This window comes from Notechis scutatus, chromosome 4 (genome assembly GCF_049901735.1).
Source record: "Notechis scutatus isolate UNSWTSFEM ecotype Mainland chromosome 4, rNotScu1.2, whole genome shotgun sequence".
Classification (NCBI taxonomy): Eukaryota; Metazoa; Chordata; class Lepidosauria; order Squamata; family Elapidae; genus Notechis; species Notechis scutatus.
Window position 1 is genome coordinate 131,066,733 of NC_142012.1, and position 26,003 is coordinate 131,092,735.

Below are 26,003 nucleotides of genomic sequence, written 5' to 3' on the forward strand. Positions count from 1 at the left end.
TTCCGTCAAGGATATTTGGAGCTTGGAAGCAAAGTGAAGGAATAAAAGGGGCATCACTGGGTTTTTGTGACTGTGTTTATTTTGTATCCCCCTCCCCGGGTCATCACAGGAAGCCAATGCAGTTCACACAGCAGTGATATTACTGGGTGAACTGCTAGGCACAAAAACTGTGTGACTTGCTGCATTCTGGACCAATTGTGGTTTCCCCATGTAGAGCACATTGCAGTGATCGAAACTGGTGTCTAAAAAATGGATGACTGTGAGGAAGGTATTAAAATATATTTTATTACTTTTTTATTCAAAGATGCAGGTGACAAAATTGAATGAACTAATTCTGTAGCCATATTATTTCATCAACTCAGTTAGTTAGCAGCATAAAATAAGAAAACAAAAAATGTCAGCTAGATTCTTTCTAACCATTTGCTTAATTCTATTACTCACTCTTGCAATCAGTGTAGTCTCGATGATCTGCTGGATAGTGTTTACAAAGTCTTCCCAAGATCAACTTGTAGTATATTATCCGGTGGATAGGCTTGAGCAGGAAAGTGTTAAGGGGCAAATAGCAAACTCTTTGGAGTTCAAATTCCTTATAAACTATTTCTAGTTTCTTAATACGCTTAGTTGCTTTCTCAAGCTCCATCAAGACTTCATCATGTTTTTGCAGATAGTTGGTAAATTCCTATGGGATCACAGAAGACGCAGCTATAAAGATTTTTAAAATCATGCAATCTCTTTACCTGAAATATTCAGTTACTGGGGGAAAAAAAGCATACTTCTTTAAAAAAATTGTCCGCAACAATTGTCCATTTACAATAAATATTTAGAAATTCTATGTTCACACAAGACAAAATATTAGACAAATTTTGTCAAAGGTTCAGAATCTCAATAAATATATGAATGAACGATGGAGATTTTGCAGCATAAAATTCATCAGAGAATGCCAGAATTTGCTGCATCTTATAATAATTATAACATATGGTATATTTAATTTTCAAAGCAGTAACATATAATTTTACATAATCATATACAATTATAATTTTATGTATATATGTGGTAGCATAAAGATTAATTTTTAGACAAGACTTATCAATATTTAAACTGGAATTTTTCTATTGTAAAGTAACAATGTTAAATGTCATGAATGAAGGCACATATATATATGTATTCTGGGACAATGTTGCAGGATTCAGTGTGAGTCAGTCACTAGGATGAGAGATTTAGTCTCCCAAGCTTTTGGACTCATGCTGGAGCATATATTCAGGGAACTTCTCTTGCACAAAATGTGGGCTTTGGGCTATACTATGCATAGTATTTGTGTGGTGCCTGGTTGTGTGTGGCTTTTTAGTGGTTGACTGGGGTGTTGATGGCCAGCTATTTAGTCTTTGACTCATAAGTACCTGATAAATTGGTGATAAATTGGTCGGCACTCCTGTTCAGTGATGAGGGGCCCATTTCCCAGGCTTCAATCATTTCCCTGGCTATTTTTGTATCTGCTTAGCTAACAATCTTAGTAGCTCGAAACTGAATGTATGTCATTGTTCATTGCAATGTGAGGCTACCAATCAGTTTGGATCTCCTTGTCTGACTGCTCGTTTGTGTTCTTGCAATCTGTTGTTTAGCTTCCTCCCTGTCTGTCTTACATAGTCACAGGGCAATCCATGCAGGGGATCTGGTAGATTACATCAGAAATATCTTCCACCTCCAAGCAATCTTTACATTGCCATGCACAACAGGCACCACATAAACATTACACATAGTATAGCCCAAAGCATACATTCTGGTCAGACAGAAGTTCCCTGAGGATAGGTTCCAGCATGAGTCCGAAGGCTCAAACCTGTGATCCCAGTGACCAGCCCAGATTGGATCCTTCAGTATCTAAATTTCCTACATAGAATTTGCCATTTTATCATTAAGACACATATTAATGAGAATGAGTGGGGGGGGAGAGAACACAAGATTCCTGAGTTATAGATACTTCCATACCTTCAATATTTGCACATTTCTCAGCATGACATCTCCAATCCGCTGATAATCTCCTTTACCAGAACTTGATCGCCCTTCCCTTCAATTGAGAGAGTGAAAAAGTGAGCTCTAGGGAAAACTGAGTCTAAAATTATTTTTCAGAGCCAACCAATAAATATAACAGCTCTTCTTTCAAAACTAATAAGATACCCACAGTAACTTTGAAAGAAACACTGTAACTTGTTTGCAGTAATTTCTCAGAAGGTTAATCATTCTTCTGCTTTGTAGTTCAATCTGAATATATGACCAAGAAAGACAAAAGAACTAGATACTGCAATGCATTTTGAAGAGCAGTTCCTTTTTCAGTGATATGTTCATTTGGACATTTCTGGAAAGGAGGAATAGTCTACTTTCCTGTTCAGAATTTGAAATCTGTCTTTGAACTCACCAAAAATTATCTTTGAGCAAAGACTTTTTCTCTGAAATATATTACACATCTTGAATGATCGAAACTCAAAAAGAAATATTTTTTGTACACTCGTATGAGTTTCTCTTCATATATAATATGTTGTCATTTATTTTATACCCCATAATGGAATGTTACGATGTAATAAAAAAATTAAAAAAGGAAAATGGGAAAATTGTTAACATAATGTTATCAATTAAATTCAACATTTTGAATAAGACATATAAGCAAACAAGAAAAAACAAGAAAATGGACAAAAGAATAAAATACAAATGGATAAATGGATAAAGTACAACATTTGGGATGAATCTGACAATATTCTTTCAGCAAAATTCTCATTATTGCATATGTATACTACATACAAATGCTGCATCTATATGAGCATGCAGTCTTTGACTTGTTTAGTTTCTGAATCTTAGTTCACCAGCAGTGTATAAATAAGGCCCAGCAGATGTCAACTTCCATATTGTAAGTTTTTCAAATTCACTCAGATTTCTAAGTATTCTAAGTATTTCTTTCTGCAAGTCTTTCAATGTTATGTTATTCATTTGAAGATACTTCTACTCATTTGAAAATACTACAACCAGTTATGTACAATATTCCTTCTGATTTTCAGAAACTGCTCTGGTGAACTAATCCATTATGAATTAAGAGGCTCAAAAAATATCTTCAACTTATTAACTATCAGATCTTGCCATCTAAACTAATCATTATTTTTTTCCACTGAACTAATTTATTTTTCTTCTCTTCGTAAAAATAAACATTTAATTTGAAGCAAGAGAGCAAATGTTTGTGTTTTTTTTCAACAATATGTTTTATAGGGTTATCAAAAATATTACTTTCTTTGAAGACCATTTTTGACCAATTAAAATATAATGAAGAAAGTATATGTAGTGAATTTTTAAATACATCCAAATAAATGTTTATCTCATAATTACAACAATGATTTGCTCACTGGAATGACTGCAGTCACCAAACATTTAGAGACTTCATATCATACAATTGGTATACATAGTGTATACCAATTGTATACCAATTGTATACATGTAGTGTCATTCAGAAAACTGATTTCATGGAAAGGATCATTAGCAAACACTATTCAAGTATGTATTCAATGCAGCTTCACAGGAAAGCAGTTTTGTCAGGTATCACAGAACTCAATTTTCATAGTCATATGTCTAATAACGTTTACCAGAGTGCTAGTCTCTGCTCAAGCTCTTTCAAAAAGCCTCTGTGAAACTCATAGATAGGATCTATATTGGAGAAGAATAAGGTCATGAGAGCTTCAGGCATTGCATTCTCCTTGAAAACTGCACTGCGGAACCACTGCAAAAGAAAAAAAAAATCAAACTGTAGGTGTTTATATTTAGCTATTTATTCATTTACTTTATTTCTATACCAAAACCACTCCCACTGAAAGCATGATCAAATATTTGTTTTACAGCTAACTGTGTGATCAATTAATATTAAAGAATCTAGAAAAGCATGTAGGGACATTTATAAAATAACTTAAAAAATGAAACTCTACAAATCAATTTCCTATTGTGAAGAAAAAATGGCAGACTAGTGTTAGATAAGCATCCATTCACTTGGAAACATCTTTTGCTTTCAAATCTGACCTGCTGTACAATCCTACAATTTCTAAAATACAGTGCAACAAAAATATATCAGAACATTGGGAAGATAGAGAGGCACAACATCAGCCATGGAATTTCGAGCATCTCCTTTGTATGAGTAACAGAGACAGATTAAAAAAACAGAACTGATTCAAAGATATTCTTCTATATATATAATTGTTTGAATAATTCTTTGGGAGAGAGGAAATAGTTAATAAATGAAGGTTTAAATGAATTACTAGTGTTAGAACTTCCAGGTCTTTTAGGTACGTTCGTTCAGTAGCAAGGATTTCCTTTGCAATGAAATATGCTTTGTCTGTTGGGCATTTCTGAAAGAAAGAAACAAATTCCCAGTAAATAAAGAAGAAATGCTACATGAAACATGTAGTATTACTGTATTCAAATTGCTTTAATGTGTAAAAGGTATATTGAGACTAATAAGCCCACAAGTATTGTTTGGGCAATTAACTCTTGGATCTGAACAATATATATGTTGCAAATATATATATACTCAAATGCAAACTGAATGTCCAAGGGAAATATACTGTGCATCCAAACTTCATCCATTTGATATTTACATACAGGAATCCTTATCCAGTTAGGCAAACTAGCAAGTACAATTTCTCCTAGTCCTTGTTTTCTGAACCAAAATGTGTTCTGTCTCACTTTTCTTCTTTCCCAAAAGATGAAAGAATACAAACTCACACAAACACAGGCAGGCAAGCTGGCTTGGACTTCACAGAGTTAATTCTTTGGAACTGATAAAACCTTGGCATTCCAACACGCTCTGCCTGCCAAGTCCGAACTGATAACAAATAAAAATCTACTCACAGAAAATTACAAGGCAGTCCACAAAAATCATTCACAAAGAAAATCCGAAGTAAGATTAAACTTTGTCCTGTACAAAGTTCCAGCCAAAAACATACCCACTTTTATCCCCTGTGGGGTGTGGCTCAATGACTCAGCTCACTCTCTGACCCTCCCACGCCTACGTTGCTGCTCACGTTTCTCCCTACGACGCTGCTTAGGATCAAGCCAACACTCTTCCTCTTTACTCCCTGTCAGGGGCTGTTCCGATATGCCTTTCTCCTGATTAATCTCAGGCTGTTCCTCTCGGTTGTCTGATGAAACCTGAGGCATTATCAGGGAGGAAGGCATTGCCAGAGAGGAAGGTCCTGGGGAGGAAGGCATTCCCAGTTCCTCCTCCTCATCTTCCAGGTCTTCTTCCTCTGACAGCATAGGCTCGGGAATCGGGGCCACAACAAAAATGTATGGGATTACATGCCAATAATGCCATGCCAGAATACTATTTCGTTTTAGGCTCAAGCAGCACTGGAAGCAATGCTTCAGTGGGCTTCTCGCCACACCTCACAATGTGAGCCTTCCTCCTGATCTCCAGGCAGGAATAAATTATACCAGTTTAAAAAACATTGCTCATAATGTCTCCTTGCTTCACTTCCAAAACAAGGGAAAGCAGCAGGAAGGGTGAAAAATCAGTCTTCCTTATATCTTCTCCTAGAAAGTGCTGAGCCTTACATGGAAAAAAAACCAACCACCTTGAGAAAGAGGTTTTCATTAGGAATGGCAATCTCCCCCAAGGTCACTATTTCTATCTGAGCCTTAAAAATGAATCAGAGAAAACAAAATTTGATTGTCTGGCAGTTTCTGTTCACTTGGCAGCCATAAAACACCAAGGTTAGATTGAAGGAAATGATCTCACAACAGGCCAAAGTGAACCTGGCAGTTAATAACCTCCTTCAGGATTTTCTCCAAGTGAATCAGAATGTTCACTTAGAAGTTTATATTACATTTTCCAGTGGAAAACAGAACATTCCTGCTGATTTTGATTTAGATTCAATCTGTCTTAGCTGGTTAGCATAAAGGTGGAGGTTTTGTTCTGGGGATATGTCTTCAACAAATGGACATCTTAACATTGGAATAATGTTATGATGATGTCATATGAGCCACAGTGGTGCAGTGGTTAGAGTGCAGTACTGCAAGCTACTTCTGCTGACTGCCAGCTGTCTGCAATTTGGCAGTTCAAATGTCACCAGGCTGACTCAGCCTTCCATCCTTCTCAGGTGGGTAAAATGAAAATCCAGGTTGTTGGGGGCAAGAGGCTGAGTCTGTAAATCACTTAGAGAGGGCTGTAAAGCACTGTAAAGCGGTATATAAGTCTAAGTGCTATTGCTATAAGGCAGGTGTGTTTGTGAGACCAGTATTATACAAAATCATGCAGCGAGTAATTTTCTAGTCACAGTGAACCATAATGTAAAAATTGGATATTTTTCAATATATAATTAATTATCCAGTTAGGTACTAGATCCCAACTTTATTCTTCTTATTACATGATTTTGAGCAAAAGCCTTTTACACAAGGAAAAATATCGGCCTAAATTGACCGTATTATTTCAACTCAAGATATGAAGTTTTCCATTCGTGTTTCAGGATTTTGTCTTTTGTCTTGAGAAGTTCACATTTACATGATGGTTATGCAATCAGCAATGTTAATAAAGGTAAATCACCTAAGAGTTTTGTTGAATTTGCAAAATGAGCATTAAAATCTTGTGTAAGCCCTTACTTTGCCCATAACTATAAGCCTTACTCTAACAGAATCTGGTTTTGAAAAGGAATAACTGTTAAATGCATTTGCATTTTAAACTGCATTTCATTTATACATAGTCCTCTTCAATGTAAACATAACATGAGCTCATAAGATAAGAACAGGTGTTTATTGATTCCTGCCTATGAAAAGATAATACAGCATTTGTTATTTTCGGTAACTGTAGTGTACTTATTTGTCCTGAACTCTATTGAATTGAAAGCCACACAACAAAGATACCATATGCGAAGTGGCCCCAATATACTGCATCCTTTGCAGTAAGACTACTAGAAAAGGCATAGGCAAACTTGCACAAACAGTATCAACATGTAACAAAGAAAATGACAAGCTGGAAATAATGCAATAAGTAGGAATGGAAATTGCACTATTTGTTGTCAACTGCTCTTCCTCCACTTACTTTATGTTTCGTTTCATCCTCTTCTTCAAACCTGGCTCCACTAACATCACTCAGGACAGGACTCAGCAGAGGAGATGAGCCCTGGATCACAGTTTCCTGTAATGGGGGATTCAAGGACACTGCACTCTTCACTTTAAAAGAAGAGAGTTGAGGACCTAAGCATCACAAAAGAAAGGAAGGGGAAAGAAAATAGTCAAACAATGTCTCCTTTTATAAAATATCAAAGTAGGTATAAATCTATACAAAAGCAATTTTTGCTTCCTGTAACTTACAATAAATTAACAAGCCTTCAAATATATTTGAAGTAGTCCATGAAAATATGATTTGCTCAAATTCAAACCAGTATTAGCTAAAGATTTGAATTCTAGCTAAAAAAAATGAAGTCAATTCCCCACCACCACCACCACCACCACCACCTACAATTCATGGTTAAATCATTGAAGTTGCGCATCACTGAATTAACATGCTCCTTTGGATAAATCACTTGTATAACATGCTAATCATAATGTCTTTGGAAAAGTGGAAATGAAAAGCAAGAAAACATAAATGGATGTGCATTTCATCATTTCAGAATGTAGTACTAATCTGAGAAACTTTTCGCAGAAGCAGAAAATGTAGCTTTAGGAAAAAGAGACCAAGGACTAAAATCCCTTCAAATTCTCCGGAGGAAGCTTAAGCTAACTATTGACACAACCTTAAAACACATTGCATTGTTAATTATATAGAGGCAATTTTCAGTTATCAATCAACATTTGAAGAAGAATCATCCCCAAGAAGATAATTGCCAAGAAAAGAGACCCAGGAAATAGAGAGAAGCAACAAAATTGTTGAAGTGTTTACATAATTATAGATTCCAAGCTAAAATATCTAGTCCATTTTTTTTTTTTAGCTTTCCTCTAAAACTTGGCACAACAACGTATCAAATGGTACGCAGAGAAAGACAATAGCTGATAGCCAGAAATTTCCTTTTACAAGCAATTATAATAGTTTCAAGTGTGGTAGATTTTAAAATAATTTTTGTGCCACAGCATTGCTATTTACTATTCATAGAACAAATTCCTATCATTATTTAAACCTTCAGTTTGGCTGACATTTTTGATGTTGCAACTAAGCACTATCTTGTTTGGTTTCTCATGACAGAACTGTTTTGCAGAGGGCCGTACCACAGAAGTCTCCTACGCTGATGCTAATACGAAAAGAATGCTTTCAAACAGTTTGCCACTCCCACTCCAAATTCCATCCTATGTATTCTTAGAAAAACAACATGTATCTTTGTGCTCTGGGAGACATTTATTCTTAATTGTATGATTTTTTTAAGTTATGTCAAACTGTCCAAAAAGTCACTGTACAGTGGTGATACAAATAAGCAGACACGCAGAGTTTTTCCATGACTTACTTTCAAAGTAGATTACAAAGCTGGGAAAGAGCCAGCTGCAAGCTTTCTGCTACAATACTGGCTGCTGGTCTTTTGACTCAGGAAGTAAAGCTGTTTAAAAAGTCATGAATGAAGTAAGGGGGAGGTAGCATGAGAAGGAAAGGATGTTTCAGTGCAAGTATTTGCACAGTCTGAGGAAGCTAAATAATGTTACACTTAGTCACCTGGAAGAGATTCAGGGAAGAAGTTAACTATTAACATTCTTTGCCAAACCACTGCATATCTGCATTATACATTAGCTCATAAAATATTTTCCACTGGTGCCTTGTTAGCATCTGCAGGATCCGGAAGAATGAAAATTACTGACATTTATTATTTGCAGGGAAAAACCATTTACTGGAAAACTGTTTTAGTTCAAGAAATGTAAAGGAGGAAATAGTTATGCAGTTTGCAACCAGTCCTGTTAATTGTTCCTTTTCAGGATAACTTTTTTTTTCTTTGCAATTTTCTTTAAGCTATTTCAGAGAGCATAAAATACTATGAGTTTATGTAAGTTAAACTATATAGTCTCAGAATTTGATACTCTCTGCAAAATGTTTTTATTATTAAAAAGTCAATTGATAATATTTTTGATGCAAAATTGGGGAAGGTATCTGTCTAATTGAACAATGTATGAGAGCCCTAGTGTATGGTTACGGTGCTGGCCTAAAACATAAGCGACTCTGAATTGTAACTCAGCCTGGTGACTTTGGGACAATCACTTTCTCTCAGTCCAACTCATTTCACACCAATGTTGTTGTGGACCAAATAGGAGGAAGAAAGGGTATTATGTATGTTTGCCACCTTGAGTTATTTATAAAAGTGGGATTTTAAAAAATCTAATAAAATAAATGTATCCAGGTTCCTTTGCAGAAAGACCCCAAACCAGAGCAAAACCACTAGTTTAAGTGTAGCCTAGGAGTACTATTACAATCAAGCATCTTGTCCTGAAGTTTCGATACCCTACCTCCCAATTACCTAAAACTTTATATCTTTGAATAAAATATTCTGAATGTTTAAGAGATGTGTCTTCCATTGCCACTGCATCCTGTTGTTCTGCCTGCATCATGACAGTGAAGTTATATGAAGGTTTTTAGCAGCAAAAGATTGTTTAAACTATGATTTGCCAAATAAGTTATGTAGGATTATATGTTCAATTTCACACACATCTGTTAGCATTTAAAAGAAAAGATCCAGTAATTTTAGCTGTCTTCTAATTATCTATATCTCAATAAACATTTCACCAATAAAATACTTGGAAAAAGCAAACTAATGCCAAAATACAGTACAACATAAGTATAGTTTGAATTATTCTTTAAGTCTACGAAAAATTTTTAGTGTCAGCATGCATATAGAATATCTATCTGTCTGTTAGAGATAACACAATAACCTCTTTTTGTTAAATGATGAATAGGTTAATATTCTGGGAACTTAGTATATGTATTAGAGCTACATCAGAAGTTTCAAAAATGGCTTGACTGAAGACTGTCCTTCCTCTTCTACAAATTTGCCTTATTTGTTTTATATACTTATTCAATGTTTGCCCACTTGGAAACATTCATACATCTCAGTATTAATGTCCATTCAGATTTCCAATAGTTTCTATTCCCCCCTTCCTCCTAATCTACTTAGAAGTGAGCAAAAACAGTACATTTATGAAAATACTGCCCCATTGTATAAGAATATAAAAATCAAATTCTGTATTTTAAAAAAAATCGATTACTTTGTAATACTGAATTAGCCCCCTAATGTCTCTCCACTGCTTCACAAATTATATACCACAATCACTGTTTGTCCCTGTAAAACAGAGGACTTGTCAACTCTTCATTATATACTTCATCTTTCCAAGAAACCAGGCATACCACATACAAACACATACACACAAAGGTCACATTCCAGGCCCACATATGGCTTAATACCAGAAACTAAAAGTGATAAAAATTAATTCTCTCCAAAAAATCTGAATCATCCTATATGCAAGGTTCTTTTTCTATGTACTTTGAGCAGAAATGCATTTTCTAAAATCTACAGTATTCATCATTTCTACTTCTTATATTTTGATATGAATTATTGAAAACAGTTCTTATTGTTTAGCAAGAATAACAAGTTTTTAATTTTGGGATTCTTAGTATCGGAACAATCATTAATCACTCTGCCTAAAATATCCATGAGAAAGTTTATTTTGCAAAGGAGTTCTAAGAAGAATGAATGTGAATATCAGCCTTGTGGGCCATTTTTTTGGATACTTTAGTGAGTTCCAATGTTTTGTCCAAAGTTTAAGTGCAGAACCAAATAAAATTCTGATGCAGTATGTTGGTTAATAACATGTCCTAGAAGTTTCGGCTTAAAAGTTGAAGTCAGCTATGAGTTTTATTGAATCATACTTTGTATCAGCCTCAGCCCCATTTATCAAATAGGTACTGACAAACATATAGGATCTATTAGAAGATATCAAAGGGATATAGAAAATGCTCTGAGATCAGGGAGTTGTATAAAATATTAAGCAATAACAAGGCTACTATACTGCATCTGACTAAGAAAACTAAGAAAAGGAACGTAAATAAACTACAGATTCTGAAATACACCTTTACTTCTGCATCAAAAGCAGTCTGAAGCATATATCTTGTGCACGTACTTTATTGTCTAGTTAAATCTTTTCATCAAAACTCTTATGTAACATTACATTTGCAAAGTTGCTTAAAAACCAGTCAGTTCAGTTATTAAATTACACTGAAGGCTGGAAAACTGTAATTGCCATTTATCTTTTTCCCTTCTACAAATCTATTGCAAATAACTATAAATACTAATAACAGTGGGTCACCAATTATCAGACTAAAACTGAGTGCAATTCAAGAGAAGTATGGAATCTGCATCTTGCTCACTATAAAAAAGCCTAAAATTTCCCAGGATGTGGCATATATTCCTACAGTAGTACATAGAGATTAAAAGGGATAGATAAATATCCCAAGGAAAGTATTTTACTTACTTGAAATAGTAATTCCTCAAGATCTGATTCTGTCAATTCATATTCACAAAGTATAGTCCTCTAACATTGTTCAACAATACCAATAATATTAAAAACACATCCTGTCCTGACTAAAGTAACATCTTTAAGGGGAATTTAATATTTTAAGAAGTACTGAGAATGAGTAATTTCCAAATCAATAACAAATGTTCAGTTATTTGGGAAGGTGGATAATATTATATGAAGTGCTCTACAAATATAAGTATTTTTTGTAAGTGACTGTACTACTGTAGTATTGGTGTTATTCTAAAAATAACTTGTGAACAGCATTGTTCCTGAAATAACAAAAGTACTAACACATTTTAACATTCAGTTTTAATTATTACATGATTATACTCTTAAGCTAGAAAAAGTAGTATCCAAATTTAAATTTGTGATGCCATTATTGAAATGAACAGAGCTAATTTAGACTGAAGATTCAGGTTTCTCATTAACTTTTGCCCTCAGTTAAGATCATATGGCTGAATCTGAATATGAAAATCTAGGAATATTGGAATGAAGTCTGATTTAATCATTGAAACATGTCTCATAAAGGTAATGAATAAAGCTACATAGAGGTTTATAGTAGTCTTCTGCTTGAATGGAAAATGTGAGTGGGTGGCACAGGATACTTGAACATACATTATGAGTACCTCCCTGCTGCAACTTTGTCTACATTTGTAACACAAAATTTGATGACAATCAGGAAAAACGTTGTGTGGTGATGTTTAAAAACTCTAAATGTTTACCCTGGTAAATTTTAAGGTCCTTCGATTCCATAGATTAGTTGATAAGATCTAAATATTAACTGGTGATCATATAAATAAAATAAATAAAATATAAATCAATCATAATATATTTAAATTCATGCAACTGTGAAAATATGTATATGCAGATTATTTAAAATACGTATATGCAGATTATTTTACTGATATAGTAACCGGCATCATGTTTAAGTCTGTTTTCTATTTTGTAACTAAGAATGATCTAATTGCATGAATAAAGTAAATTTTAACTGTGAGCAAGAATATATCACACCAAAATAGTAACTTGTACTAAATATCACAAAACAACATGCTTTAGAAAAAAACATTTGTTGTATTTCATATTTGCTTAAAATTGTATTCCTACTGTAAACATCAGACAGCAAATCAGGAAAGTGAGAAAATCAATAATGATTCTCTTTTGAGAAAGAACAAGGAAAAAAGTTAAAACGTGTTCTTATTTATATTGAATACCTTCTAATTTTATTGGATATGTAATTTCAAAATTATCAATACAAATCTGTAGATATATAATCAATTTCAACAGAAACAAAGATATGTGAAGCATTCATATTATGTAGATCATCATGATAAATAACTGTAAGAATTTCCAGTCTAAGAATATTTTTTCTAACAAGTAAATACCAATAACATGAAATTGCTTATACCAAGGCACAAATAATTTGCATTGTAAAACATTTAATAAAAGTAATTACAGTACATTGTGAAGGCAACTTTGTCACTAATGGAATTATAATGTATTTTTAATATACTCCTACTGAAGGAATTGCCGCATTCTTTTAATGGCAGCTTCTCAAAGAACTGTACCTAGGAATGTTTTCTTCATTATTTAGTGGTTGAATCTCCTAATATACTACAAGTAAAATTTACCAACATCATTTATTCCTTAAAGTTAGCATAAAGTTTAAAAAAAGCCCACATAATTTATTTAGTCATCTTGTTTCCTCTAATATGCAACGTTTATTGGGAGGAAGTTTAACATAAAAAAGTAAGTAATCAACAGTCAATATTAAGAATGTTGTTATAAAAGTCTAATCATTCCATGTAATATTTAAAAATTCATAAAATGAAAAAGTGAGAATGAATATGAACAGATTTTAAGTAATGCCCTAAAGAAATATTTTAAGATATGTATTATACCTTATAGTAATATTATCTAATTATGATTAATATCAGTGAAATCTCAAGTGAACAAGACTGTTAAGTAAGCATAATTCTTCCTAATTAAGAAAAAACAATAATAATTAAAAATGAAATTAGAGCTGAAGTATTTGATTCTACAAAAACAACAGTAAAATACATTTCAGGTTAAACTTGACTCCTGGTGAATAGAGATGTGTCCATGTTGGGTGTTTGTAAAATGGTTTGCCATTGTCCTTCAGATTTTTTAAAGATTTCTTGGTCTAGTTCTGTAATCTCCTGTTGAATCTAACCAGCTCTGAACCTATTTAACTTATGCAAAATCAGCCAATCTATCAGTTATGCCACTTGCTATGACTAACACAAATAGTGTTCCTCCAAAGTTCAACTGTGTGTGGCTCTTTAGCTACACAACACCACCTATCTTCTTACAATTTTTAAATTGATCAAAACAACTATTTTAATATAGAATGATTACAGATCTATAATAATATACTATACAAAATGAATGTATCTGATATATACCTAATCATATCACATCTCATCTATTGCAATCAAATTCCTTATTAATATATAATGGAATTATATGGATTGATATGGCTGCTGCAACTATCTGAAAACATAATTATTTTGCACAGGATCTTTAACATTCCTATCTGAAAAAAACCCCACTATGTTTTCCTGCCTGATTGTTGACCTTTAGAGGATCAGCCTCTATTTATTAAGTCGAGATATTTTTTCTATAAAATATCTTGCCAAGGAAAACCAATTTTAAAACTTAAAAGCTTTGAGGAATTCAGACTATTGCAAGATGAAAAAAATGATCTCTACAGCATAGATTATTTAAGAATGAACAAACAGTTCTTGAACTATAACTTTGTTAAAAGAAACAGAATAAGAATCATGAAAACAAGGAAAATTCCCTTTTTTAAACAACAGAATGAACTGGACATTTATTCATACACATTCACGCTTTTCCATGCAAAATTCTATTGAATACTATGAATCTCTAGTTTCAATACCCAAATCAGCATTCCACTGCATAGTATGCTGCCTACATCGTGATTTTTTTTTAAGGCTAGCAAAGAGACTAGTTTGTCCAGCATGTTCAGTTTGCTTTATTGGAGAATGCTGTTTTATATTATATCATATTCATCCATCCATCTATCCATCCATCCATCACCTGGAGATCTTATAAAATGAATAAAGTATTTTGAAAATGTACTTTTAACTGTTACTATAAAACGTACCAATACATTCACATATTCCTAATACCTGAGAATATAAGAACTAGTTTCAATGTCATAGTGAAAATGCAGGCAATGTGATATATTAATAATTGCACTTTAAAAAAAAGAAACATGTAGCAGTAATTTGTAAATTCTTGAAATAGAAAGGGCAAGAATGATAAGTGTTATACAACTTCCTATGGATAGCTTAATTTCAAAACTGCAGATGGGCCTTAGTTTTCATTCCAGTCCTGAAAATCATGCTTCTTTTTGTAAGATAATAGAGTTAACCTTAGTAACTAGAAGTGTTACTGGAAAAAATGGGCAAAGTGTTAATATTTTAAGGTCTTCTGGAAAATGTAACTCAGGATTTCTGTCTGTCTTTATCTCTTTCACACACTTACCATACAATATTATTTTTATAACAAAAGTTTTAAAATATTTAATAAATGAATATATATTATAGTGCTTTGTATTTATTATTGATGCCTTCACCGCTGTTCTTGATGCCTTAAAAAGATTGGAATAAGAGTCAACAATAATGATCTAGTCTACAAATTTATATTCCAATGACTGAAAATAATAATCAGGAAAAAATGACGCTCAGGTTCTTTTTAAAAATCTGATTCTAATCAGCATAAATCAACATGCCATATCATGCCAAATATTAATGGTTTGTGCACGTGTTCTCTGACTTATCTTCTTTAGTGAGATTTTTGAGATTATTCTGAAAGTCAAGAGAGAAATTCTCTACTGTAGCCTGAGCAAAAGGATTGCTAAAGAAGAGGTTTATATCTAATGGAGGTGCAGATTCTGAATCCCATGAATCATCGGAACTACTAGAGTCTTCTGTAGTGGTAGGTGGGTAACTCAGCTGTTCTAACTGGTCAATAATGTCAGTGAACTGAAGAGCTGAGCTTGATTCAGAACGAACTGAATATGCTGGAAAATTCACCATAGAACTAGCTTCAGACTGATTAGCAGAGCTGTAAGTATGCATAAATGGTGTGCCATTTAATGTTAAATTGTTGAGAGAGCTACTTTCAGACTGGTTATTAATCAGTGAACTAGTTTCAGAAGGACTCAGGAGACTTTGCATTCTGCTTGCCTGTGCTTTAACTTCAAATAATTCTGAGGTATCTGATGGCTGCTGATTTCCATTGAAATCACTATCTCCTTCAAATTCAAATTCATCATCCACATTCATATCTACTGCTTCAATTGAATATCTGTCAGGACTTGAATGAGAGGATACCATATTCTGTTGCAACATTTCTTTAGTTAAAGTAGGTGAATCTGAAAGACACTTCGAAAAATTTGAGTCCTTTAAATCTAGGCCATCATACAAATAAGAAAAAGCTTCAGAGCCTCCAGCAAAAAAGGAGATTTCAGCTGGATCATCATCAATGAACTCCTCTGAAACATGAAGCTGAGAACTAACTAGCTTTACAAGAGGGGCATCCCTACCTTGAAGTTGACGCTGTTTACCAGCAATGACCATGCTTGTGGTAAAATCATCATCCTCATCATTGCCATTGTTGTAAGTTATCCTGCCTTCTTTGTTATACTTTTCTACTGCTATTTCTAAAGCACAATGATTCTCAACATCAGAACAAATGGGGTTGCAGCTTTCTTCAACATTACAAATCCCAACACCTTGGAATGACTGGAGGTTTGGTGATGCAGGTTGTTGTACCACTTTCTTCCCAGTTTCTTCTGATATTATACTATTTCCTTCTGCTGATAAGCTCCCGCCATGTGACATTCTGGGTTCCAAAAAGAAAGAATTGCTTTCTGTCAAAGAGGACAAGCTGGCAATGTTTGAAGGTAATAAATTATCCATATGGAAGGAGGCATATGTGCATGCATTAGATGCTGGAATTCTTAACCCCTCTGTAAATGAGATACTCTGGAGAGAAAAGAAAATTTATTATTAGTTATTTCACCATGAATCAAAGAAGGTCAAACATAAACTATATAAATTAGCTTAGGATCTTATTCTCTAAGATCATGAAACTAGTATAGCATGTATACTTCAATAGCAAAAAAACTTTTTTTTAAATCTTGGCTCCATTTCCAGGTTTTAGCAGCCCATTTTATTTTAGTTATAATGCACAGAAATATAAAAACTGCATGTCTTTTGTAACTAGGAAAGATATGTGACTTTTACATTACTATTCAAATGACAATGCAATGAAATATTTGGGTTCTTAGTATTCTCTGAGCCTGTTTTTTTTTCCTGCAAACATAGTATGTAACATTATCAATGCACTGAAGAGAAACATTTGTTGGTTGTTTATATGACAGCTTGCCCTTCCAAATTTCTTGAATTAACTTTCAAAACAAACCACACGTAAAGAGATGCTATATTATTTCAGAATGTCTTAAAAGAATTTCCTATTTTCATGGAAATGACAGTTAAGAGAGTATGTGAATCCACACTATTGGTATAGTGTGACAGCCATTTTGTATTTTAATTCATTGTGAAATATATATTTATGCAGTATTTATATTGTTTTTAATTTTTTGTCAGCCACCCAGAATTATATTAATTGCAAAGATGGCTATGAAAATGGACAGAAATAGTTCAAATCTAAATGCATTTCATCTTAATTGTGTATGAGTATATGTATACACTTTATGACATACAGGTACTCAACTTATGACCACAACTGTGCCCCAAATTTCTCTCGCTAAGAAAAACATTTGTTAAGTGAGCTTTGCCCCATTTTGTGATTTTTCTTGCCACAAGTTGTTAAGTGAATCACCACAATTCTTAAGTTAGTAACATGGGTTGTTAAGTGAATCTGGCTTTCCCATTGATTTTGCTTGTCAGGTGGTTGCAAAAGGTGATCACATAATCTAGGGACACAGCAGCCATCATAAATATGAGTCAGTTGCTAAGCACCTGAATTTTGATCACATGACTATGGAGATGGTGCAATGGTCATTAGTGTGAAAAACTGTCATAAGTCACTTGTAACTTTGAATAGTCACTAAATGAACTGTTGTAAGCCGAGGACTACCTATACAATTTTGTTTTTGCAACTTTAATAAATGAATGCTCTACTGTCTTTTCATACCATGCAGGTAGCTCCTGCATTTTCATTGTAAGATTATATTGGTGGCAGTACTTATGGGAGTACATGTAGCAAAGAGACATGATTGGTAGCATCAAAGAACTTAGCAGGCAGAAGAAAAATTATAGATGTAAAACTGAGGATTGTTGATGAAATCTGATCTACAGAACAATGTAGTAAAAAAGTTTCTTTGAATCCACATTATTCTGCTCTATCAATTTTCTGATAAATGCCTATACATTGGCAAATATAGTAGGTGAGATTAAGGTTAAACAGTTTGCAAATCAAGTAATAGTAGATTACTATTAGAATAGTAATAGCTGGCTTGCAAGTACTTTTCATAAATGATCTCTGAAGTTGTGCATGTGCATTGTAAATATACACGTGTGTATATATGCATGTGCACAAACAATGATACCATTTTCACACCAATCAGACATCGTGATTTTATTGAGAAATAGCCAGAAATTCTTACATAAACCATGCAAAGAAGTTATGAGTTGGAGACAAGAAGATTGGATTACTCAGTGCTTTTGGTATGCCAAGCCAGGACACTTATTCTGTTACCACTGAGAGGTGATGCATTTTCAAAACTGGGTAGGAACTGCTTTTTCTGTTACAACTGTATTTTGACATAATATCTATAAGATCTAAACTGTCTTTTTTCAGTCCATCTTAAGGTAAAGTTGAAATTGCAAACCTCATGATTTTAAACATCTAGCCTAAATTTTTGCCTGACTTTTCTTTTTCATTACTATTTGGATTGTTGAAATTAGGACCTTGCATACAATTTTGTGTGTGTGTTAATTTGATAAAGCTATGTCCCCGCTATTTTAAATGGAGTTTAGATTTTAAGCGTCTGGTATATGTTCATTAAATGTTTCCTTTGTATAAACATCACCTTATTTGGATCCTATTAAGGAACAAAATGCAGGTTATTATGTTTATTTTATGACTGGGAGGTGAAATATATCCTCATATGATTAAATTAATTTAATTTAATGATGCAACTTTAAGGAATAATGATGGTCAGAGTAGTTTATAACTATGAGAGATTCTCTGTTGAAAATCAGCAGCTGTTCCAATTTAACAAATACACTTCTATTCAAGGCCTAAGATCAGTAATTATATGACTATGCTAACTATATTCCAGTAATCAGACAAATCTACATTCTTATCACAAATGACACTTACTGAAAAGTTTAGCTATTATGCAAGATCTTTTTAAAAAATATATATACTGGTAATACCTGCCCCTCATTACTTAAATTCCTTATTTAAAAGAGATAATATCCAATATTTAGTAAAAGAACTTGAATAAATCGCACAGTTCCACCCGTTTAATTTTGCTGATAGTTTGAAACACTATACCCATTTCACAACCTACATAGCAAACCTGAAACTAAGACCTGGTTTTGGCAAAGGCATATGGAATTTAGCATGGGGGAATTTGAGAGAAAAAAATTGAATCTTCTTGCTGTCAAGACAATCCTATTTTGTAGGTTTTTACCAACTAATTTTGGTTAGCATAGTACACAGCGATATAAAGTACATTAATACAATTCTACAAGATACATAATGCATAATTACCTAATACCATTGCCAAAAGTAAAAAAAAAAGAGTTCCTATTTTAAATTTAAGAAGCATCAAGTGATTTTCATAATCTTTTAAATCATGATACTTTTCTTAAAACAGGTTAATTTCAAGACTAACCTGTTTGGGTGCATCAGGACTCAAGGTGTGAGCAGACATTCTAGTTTTGCTATGCCTCCTGTAAACAAAGAAGTTGATACATGCAACTGAGAAATAATTCAAGCTCTCGTTCTGCTGTATACAAGTTAAAAAAATATTATTTTACAAGAGCTGATTTACTGTGTAAAAATATGAAACTCAGAACTTTCTCTTTCTACATTCATAATTTAACTTCCTATAAATTTTTGTTTACAAATTAGAAATGCAATATTCAAAATGTAATATGTACAACAAATGTAAAAGTTACTAGTTTTTATATAAAGTAAACCCAGTATTAAAATATCTAAAGTAATATTGCTTAAGAAAAAAGCAGTAAAGCCAATTAAATTCTAAATATAATTAAGCAAAAATGGAGGCAATCTGACTTGCTTAGAGAGTTCTTCAGATCTCATTTTATCTCCTTTTCTCATTGTCCTAAGTCTGTTGGTGGTTGAACACGCAATAGGATCTCTGAAGTTTAGACTATCAAATATCTAGATGGAGGAAAACAATGGCTCTGACAAAACAGACCTCTAACCTACCTGACCAGCAAACCAAATCATTCCTTCTAGTTCCACATTCTGAAAAGATTCAGTCACATCACATGGAATGTAGATTCCTAAACAGCTCATATTCTAATATTTATTTTAGGAAGCTGTAGATTATGAAGTTTTTTTCTTGACTTCAGATACATCAAACATAGTATTCATACAAGTTCAAAGATAGTAGACATTTTAAGAATGTCTAACTTAATATTTTAGAATTAAAATATATATTAATCATGTAGCAGGTTTAGGATAAAATTTCCCAGGTAAACATCACAGAGTATGAAGTGGGAATTCTGGAACCATTTTTATCAGTCAAAGTAGCAATGAGCTTAAAGGACTAATAGCCTGCCTTTGCATATTACAATTTCATATGTATACTGATACCCAATACAACTCTTTTTTTTTTTTTAAACAAGTTTTATTAATTTTTAAAACACACAAATTATCATTGTTCATTACATGTTTAAACCTTTTTTCATTGTAAATTTAACAAGTCAGATAAATTATGATTCTGTTTTAAACCATTTCCATTTAACATACCAAAACCTCTTATTCAATTTCTCTTTACTTCTCTTTACTCTTATTCAATATCATTATTATTATTTCATCTATTTCTTTCTGACTTAGTTACCATTATTCTCATTCTATATTTCTACAAGTTTTTACTAATTCTCCCCCAAAAAAACATATACACACAACACACAAAACATAAAAAAATCTTTTGGAAAGTACCGTATTTATCGGCGTATAACACGCACTTTTTCCCCCTGAAAATAGGGGGCAAATGATGTATGCGTGTTATACGCCGATATAATGTTAAGAAGCCTTCGGTGAATGCTGCTGGGATCGGGGATCAAGGACACAAATGAAAGAAGGGGAGGGAGGAAGCAACCGAAGCCTGTCCTTCTCTCTGGGTCAGCTCTCTCAGTCGCTCTCTCGCTCCTCCACCAGCACAGGAAGAAACTGCTTCAAAGAAGCGGGGGGGGCTTTTCCTCGTCGCCGCAGCTTCCCTGAAGCGCCCGTTTCTCCCCACCCCACCCCATCCGCCCGCCCGCCCGCCCGCAGTGCTCCGTTCTGCCTGCCTGCCTGCTTCGTTAATGGTTGAATCGGAACAGCTTCGGCTGAGTAAAAGAGGCGAATAGTTATTATTCTCAGCCGAAGCTGCTCCCAAACAACCAGAAACTAAGGCAGGCAGGCAGGCAGGCAGAATGGGACACTGTGGATTGAAGCGCGCGCGCTGGGTGGGAGTGGGGGTGAAACGGGCGCTTCGGAATAGCTGCGGCGACAGGAAAGCCCCCGCTTCTTTGAAGCAGTTTCTGCTGATGGTGGAACAGCGAGAGAGCGAAGCCTCCTTCTCTTCTCTTCCCCCCTCCTTGCAAAAATTTTCTGCTTGAAACCGGTCCCTGGTACAAAAAGGTTGGGGACCACTGATTTACCTTATAAGTGGTAATAATATTAATAAAAAAAAAAGTTCTGAGCTACCCTTATTTTGCTTCAAAGTTTTTATTTAGAAATTTAATTTTTTTCCTGAAATTTCCTCTTAAAATGAAGATGCGTGTTATACGCCTGTGCGTGTTATACGCCGATAAATCTGGTAACTTGGACCCAGGTGTCTCTCTCTTCATGGACTTCAATTATATTCATGCTCATCTTACATATCATTACTTATTTTATTTACCATTCTAAGCCTTCTATATTAACTTCTCCACATATTTCACCCTTCTTAATTCTATCTTAATTAATCATCTTAGTTTGAATCATTATATTTGTATCTTTTGTCCATTTTTTATCATCCCTTTGTCTCATTCCTTATAAATAAGAAGAAAATAAGTTTCTCCTGAAATCATTAATCAGAGTATGATGCCTTTCTATCTCCCCCCTAAGTTAGTCAAATTAATCTTTAAAATAATATCCAATACCCAATCCGATTTTGCTTGGTACATTCTATACAACTCTTTTTTCTATTGCAGATGAGTTAGGGTCCAAACTTAACTTTTGCAGCAACTACAAGGGATTAAGAAATTACGACATGCAATTCAAAACGTTACAAATACTTCTCTACATAAGAGATAATTATTTGCTATGACTATTATTGGAATAATGAATAAATATATATTAAGAATAACTAAGATATTCCTCCAACTGACATTAACTGAAGTGAAAGTATTTAAATCAATCAATTAAATATTTAACAACTAATTATAATTCCATCCTGCCTAAGATTCAATTATCAAAATAACTTCACTAAATTTAGTGAATGTTGAATTCAAAAAGACTAAGTTGTTGCTAAAAATGTGAAAGCTACAATTTAAAATTATGAAAAAGAAAATCAATTGTACGGTTATAAACTTACTCTAAATAGTAGAATGCTATTATTTTAGAAGAAAGACCAAGGAACACATAAGACAAATTCCAAAATAGTAACAGTTTGCTGGTTTACAGCATAAACAGCTTTTTACCTTTCATAAGGAATTTTCTTCAACCCACTCTCTCTTACGTAATCCACCAATTGTTTTTGTGTTCGTCCACTGTAATACAATAAGTATAAATATTTTAAAAATCTCATGAGAACCATATTTAAATGTGTGCTTTTAATTTCTGTATTAATAAGATTGTAAACTTTTAGGATAAAAAAAGAAAAAAAAAGCTTTTTTGAATGCCTTTTTTACCTGTATCTGAAAGATGATCCTCTGCTGAAGAAGACTGGTTTGGGTTTGGGCTTGGGTTGATCAGATAATCTAAAGAATGTATGATACTCAACACATATCTTCCAGAGATTCTTGCACTCATCTCTACCTCCCAAAAGAAATTCTAAAGTATCCTGATATGGGCCCTAGAATTACAAAATAAACAAAGCTCAAGCAGTCAGAGTTAATGACACTCTATGTAGTTTAATACAGATTTAAACTACACAGAGTAGCCATTAATTTATCATCATTAGTTCTTGCTTGAAATAAGCTAATGCATAGTCATTTCTCTAATTTAATACTGTGGTAATTTGGATGGGAAATAGAAACTGTTTGAACTGCACAAAGTGTTTGAACAAGAAAAGGAAGACAAAATTCATCTGGGGACAATTATTCATCAATATGAACAAATACCAGCAGGAGTAAAATAAAAGTTGTTACTAGAGGTTACTAGTCACAGCATTTTTAGGATACTATTACTTCTTCATTGATACATGAAACTCTGTAAAAGGGTTAACCATACAATTTAGTATGGAAGATCCCTAAGCCTGGGAAGTTCCAATAAGGATGAAACCAGTGTCTCCTATTGCTAATGCAGTATAATGTGGATAATCATTTTTATTTGCCCCCAAACCTCTATACATTTGTGTTAGGCATTTATAGTACAATGCCAGCTTTGGGGGGAAAAAGACATGCTCAGTTTTTAGGTGTGTTTCAGAGGCAATAATTTACAGTGTTTCAGTTGACAAAGCTAATAGCTATTCAGCATCAGTTGGATAGACAATCTTTGAAATACTATAATGTTCTTCCAAGTGCCAATAATATAACTATAGGTCAAATGTTCACTACTTCAATCACACTGCTCTATCACTGAGCAACATTTTTCCATGTAGATGAATAATTGCCACATGAACTAAAAATATCCTTTGACGAAAACTACAAGAAAATCTGATATCAAATTAGGTACAACCACTAAAAACAGATAATATCCTTGCACAAGAGGTGAATGCTCAGAACAGATATAAAATTCCTCAATTATTTTCTCAGGTACAGTAACTTCATTTTCTTTTGCATTAGATCTGATTTTGTATTTGTTTTGCTGGTATTCAGGAGGAAATAGAGCTAACATATGATGAAATAGGAAGGTTTTTGGATGGGAAATTTTGCAGAACATTTTGCAGAACATTAGAAGGGGAGAGTGTTGCTGACATGACTGGTTTTAGAGTATTAGCAATGTACAAAAGAAAGATTGTGTTCTCAAATTATAAGTGGAACCCATCTTTGTCTAATCAAATAACATCACTGAACATAATGTCACAGAAATAACAGGTTCATTTGATGGTCTGCATGCACGTCAGCTCATATTTAATCTCAACATAAAATTATAGAAAAGATATTATGATAGTACTTACATGAACTTCTGGATGAAGCTTGATAAGAAATCGTTTTCTCTTGAAGCTTATTTTTCGGATTTTGGACCAGTTGAAAGTATTGATTTTTATATTGCCCTGTGTTAAATGCAATATGTAACAAGTGAAGAAATATACATAATACAGGATTTAAACACATTTCTCAGCATCCCGCTTTGAGGGAGATGGGTGGTTCAAAAATGTGAAATGTACATTAAATATACAAATAAAATAAAATATACATAGAACAGGATTAAACAACATGTATAAACATATGCAATCAGATTAATTTCTTTAGCTACAACTGTCTAAATAAATATTTACTATTGTCTCCTGAATACCAAGAACAAGATTCTACAGGACTTTGGTAAAAAGAGACTTCAGGCAGAGATAAGGGTCAAATGCTATAGGTTATTGTGAACCCTCTTGAATCGGTCCATTTTAATTATACTAGTCAGCATGTCATAATCAGGTTTTTAAAAAATATGCTTCCTTTTTAAAAGATGTCATAATTACTAGCACAGGCCCAAGTGCTACTTCAGCTTGAAACCATCAGCATTGGCAATATGGGGAAATGAATTGTATGGATTCCAAATGAAGAGTTCTCTGCAAGGAATATGATTAATTATTTGTATTTATTTAGCCAAAACAAAGTTTAATCTGCCTCAGGATGTTAGAAAAAATTGTAAAAATGAATTCTAGAATTTATCAGAAAGGATGCCAAGCTCTTGATCCTAAAGATTAAACTTAGAATATTTAAAAATATATGCTTAAAATTACTTTCTTACCTGGAAAACCAATACACCCATGTTCGAAACAGCCAAATTGATTTTTGTCCCTTCACGATCAGATGCCAAGTGAAATCTCATGCCATACATTTCTAATTTCCGACCTATTTCAAGCACCTGGAAGTCTGATTCAGCAGGAGTTTCACCCCTTAAGTAATAAAAATAAAATAAAAAATACAGAAGTGATTAATGAATTTATGACATTCTGAATATGTATGGAGTGATTTAAGGCAACCAAATGGAAATCCACCTTCCTTGCACGCAGCCACAGCATATAAAAATAACTTGAAAATGATGTTCTTTATTAACTAATTTTATTTAGTATCTGGATTTCAATCAACTTACAACCAGTTGGTAAACAATTGACTGAGACTAATAAATACTCACACAATTGAATAATTCATACTATTCATGAGTGGAACAACTTTAGTTTTTTAGGACCATGATCAATGATATTAAAATTTGCTGAAAGATCAAGCAGTGAAACATACTACTTTCTCTTGATATACTCTTACAAAATGTCATCTGTTAGTGATAAAAAAGGATTCTGCCTTAAAACTAGGCCTGAACTCTGATTGAAAACAATCAAGGTAATTGGAATCCTCCCAGAACAACTCAACTCTGCCTCTTAAAAAGATGTTAAGTGGATGGCCCAGGTCTATTCAGGATAAATTTTTTGCAAAGAATCAAAAGAGACCATCAATTCAAACTTTGCACTCAGTGGAAAAGATAGTCTATACCCTAAAAAAGGGACCCTAACTAGAAAGCATGTAAATGTTACTCAATTGCAGGCTTCCAGTCTGCACAAGCACAAGGAATTTGCACTTTTTCTTATTTTTAATATGGGGTCTTTGGTGATCTTGGAGCTTGGTTATTGTCTTGCTGACATTTCATTACCCAGCTAGGTAACATCACCAGTGCCAGAAGTGAGTGGGGTTTACTCTCTATTTATATATATGTTGCTTGTGAGTGTTAATAGAAGTGTTCTTGGTCATTCTTTGATTAGGCTGTTGTTTACTGTTCGTCTGAGTTGATACCCTTGATTGGGGTATTATTAATTTTGGTGTTTATTTCTGCTTATAGCAAGGAGGTTTTTCGGTCTTTTTAAAAAATAATTTTACTTA

General features: G+C 33.5%; 1 protein-coding gene across 8 annotated transcripts in view; it reads right to left on the reverse strand.

The window, feature by feature from the left end:
* The window catches only part of FARP2 (FERM, ARH/RhoGEF and pleckstrin domain protein 2), a 66,676-nt gene that overhangs the window by 14,460 nt on the left and 26,213 nt on the right, over nt 1–26,003 (reverse strand). For 6 of the 8 annotated variants that reach the window (XM_087964947.1, XM_087964948.1, XM_087964944.1 and 3 more), the window contains exons 8-18: nt 24,880–25,027; nt 24,095–24,190; nt 22,665–22,828; nt 22,455–22,523; nt 19,430–19,487; nt 16,103–16,544; nt 7,064–7,218; nt 4,284–4,373; nt 3,621–3,754; nt 1,984–2,062; nt 442–679 (exon numbers count right to left, since the gene is read on the reverse strand). In XM_087964947.1, the coding sequence (XP_087821073.1) occupies nt 442–679; nt 1,984–2,062; nt 3,621–3,754; nt 4,284–4,373; nt 7,064–7,218; nt 16,103–16,544; nt 19,430–19,487; nt 22,455–22,523; nt 22,665–22,828; nt 24,095–24,190; nt 24,880–25,027 (1,673 nt within the window). The remainder of the gene's footprint in view (nt 1–441; nt 680–1,983; nt 2,063–3,620; nt 3,755–4,283; nt 4,374–7,063; nt 7,219–16,102; nt 16,545–19,429; nt 19,488–22,454; nt 22,524–22,664; nt 22,829–24,094; nt 24,191–24,879; nt 25,028–26,003) is intronic. The other 2 variants (XM_026694844.2, XM_087964949.1) reach the window with 1 other exon arrangement.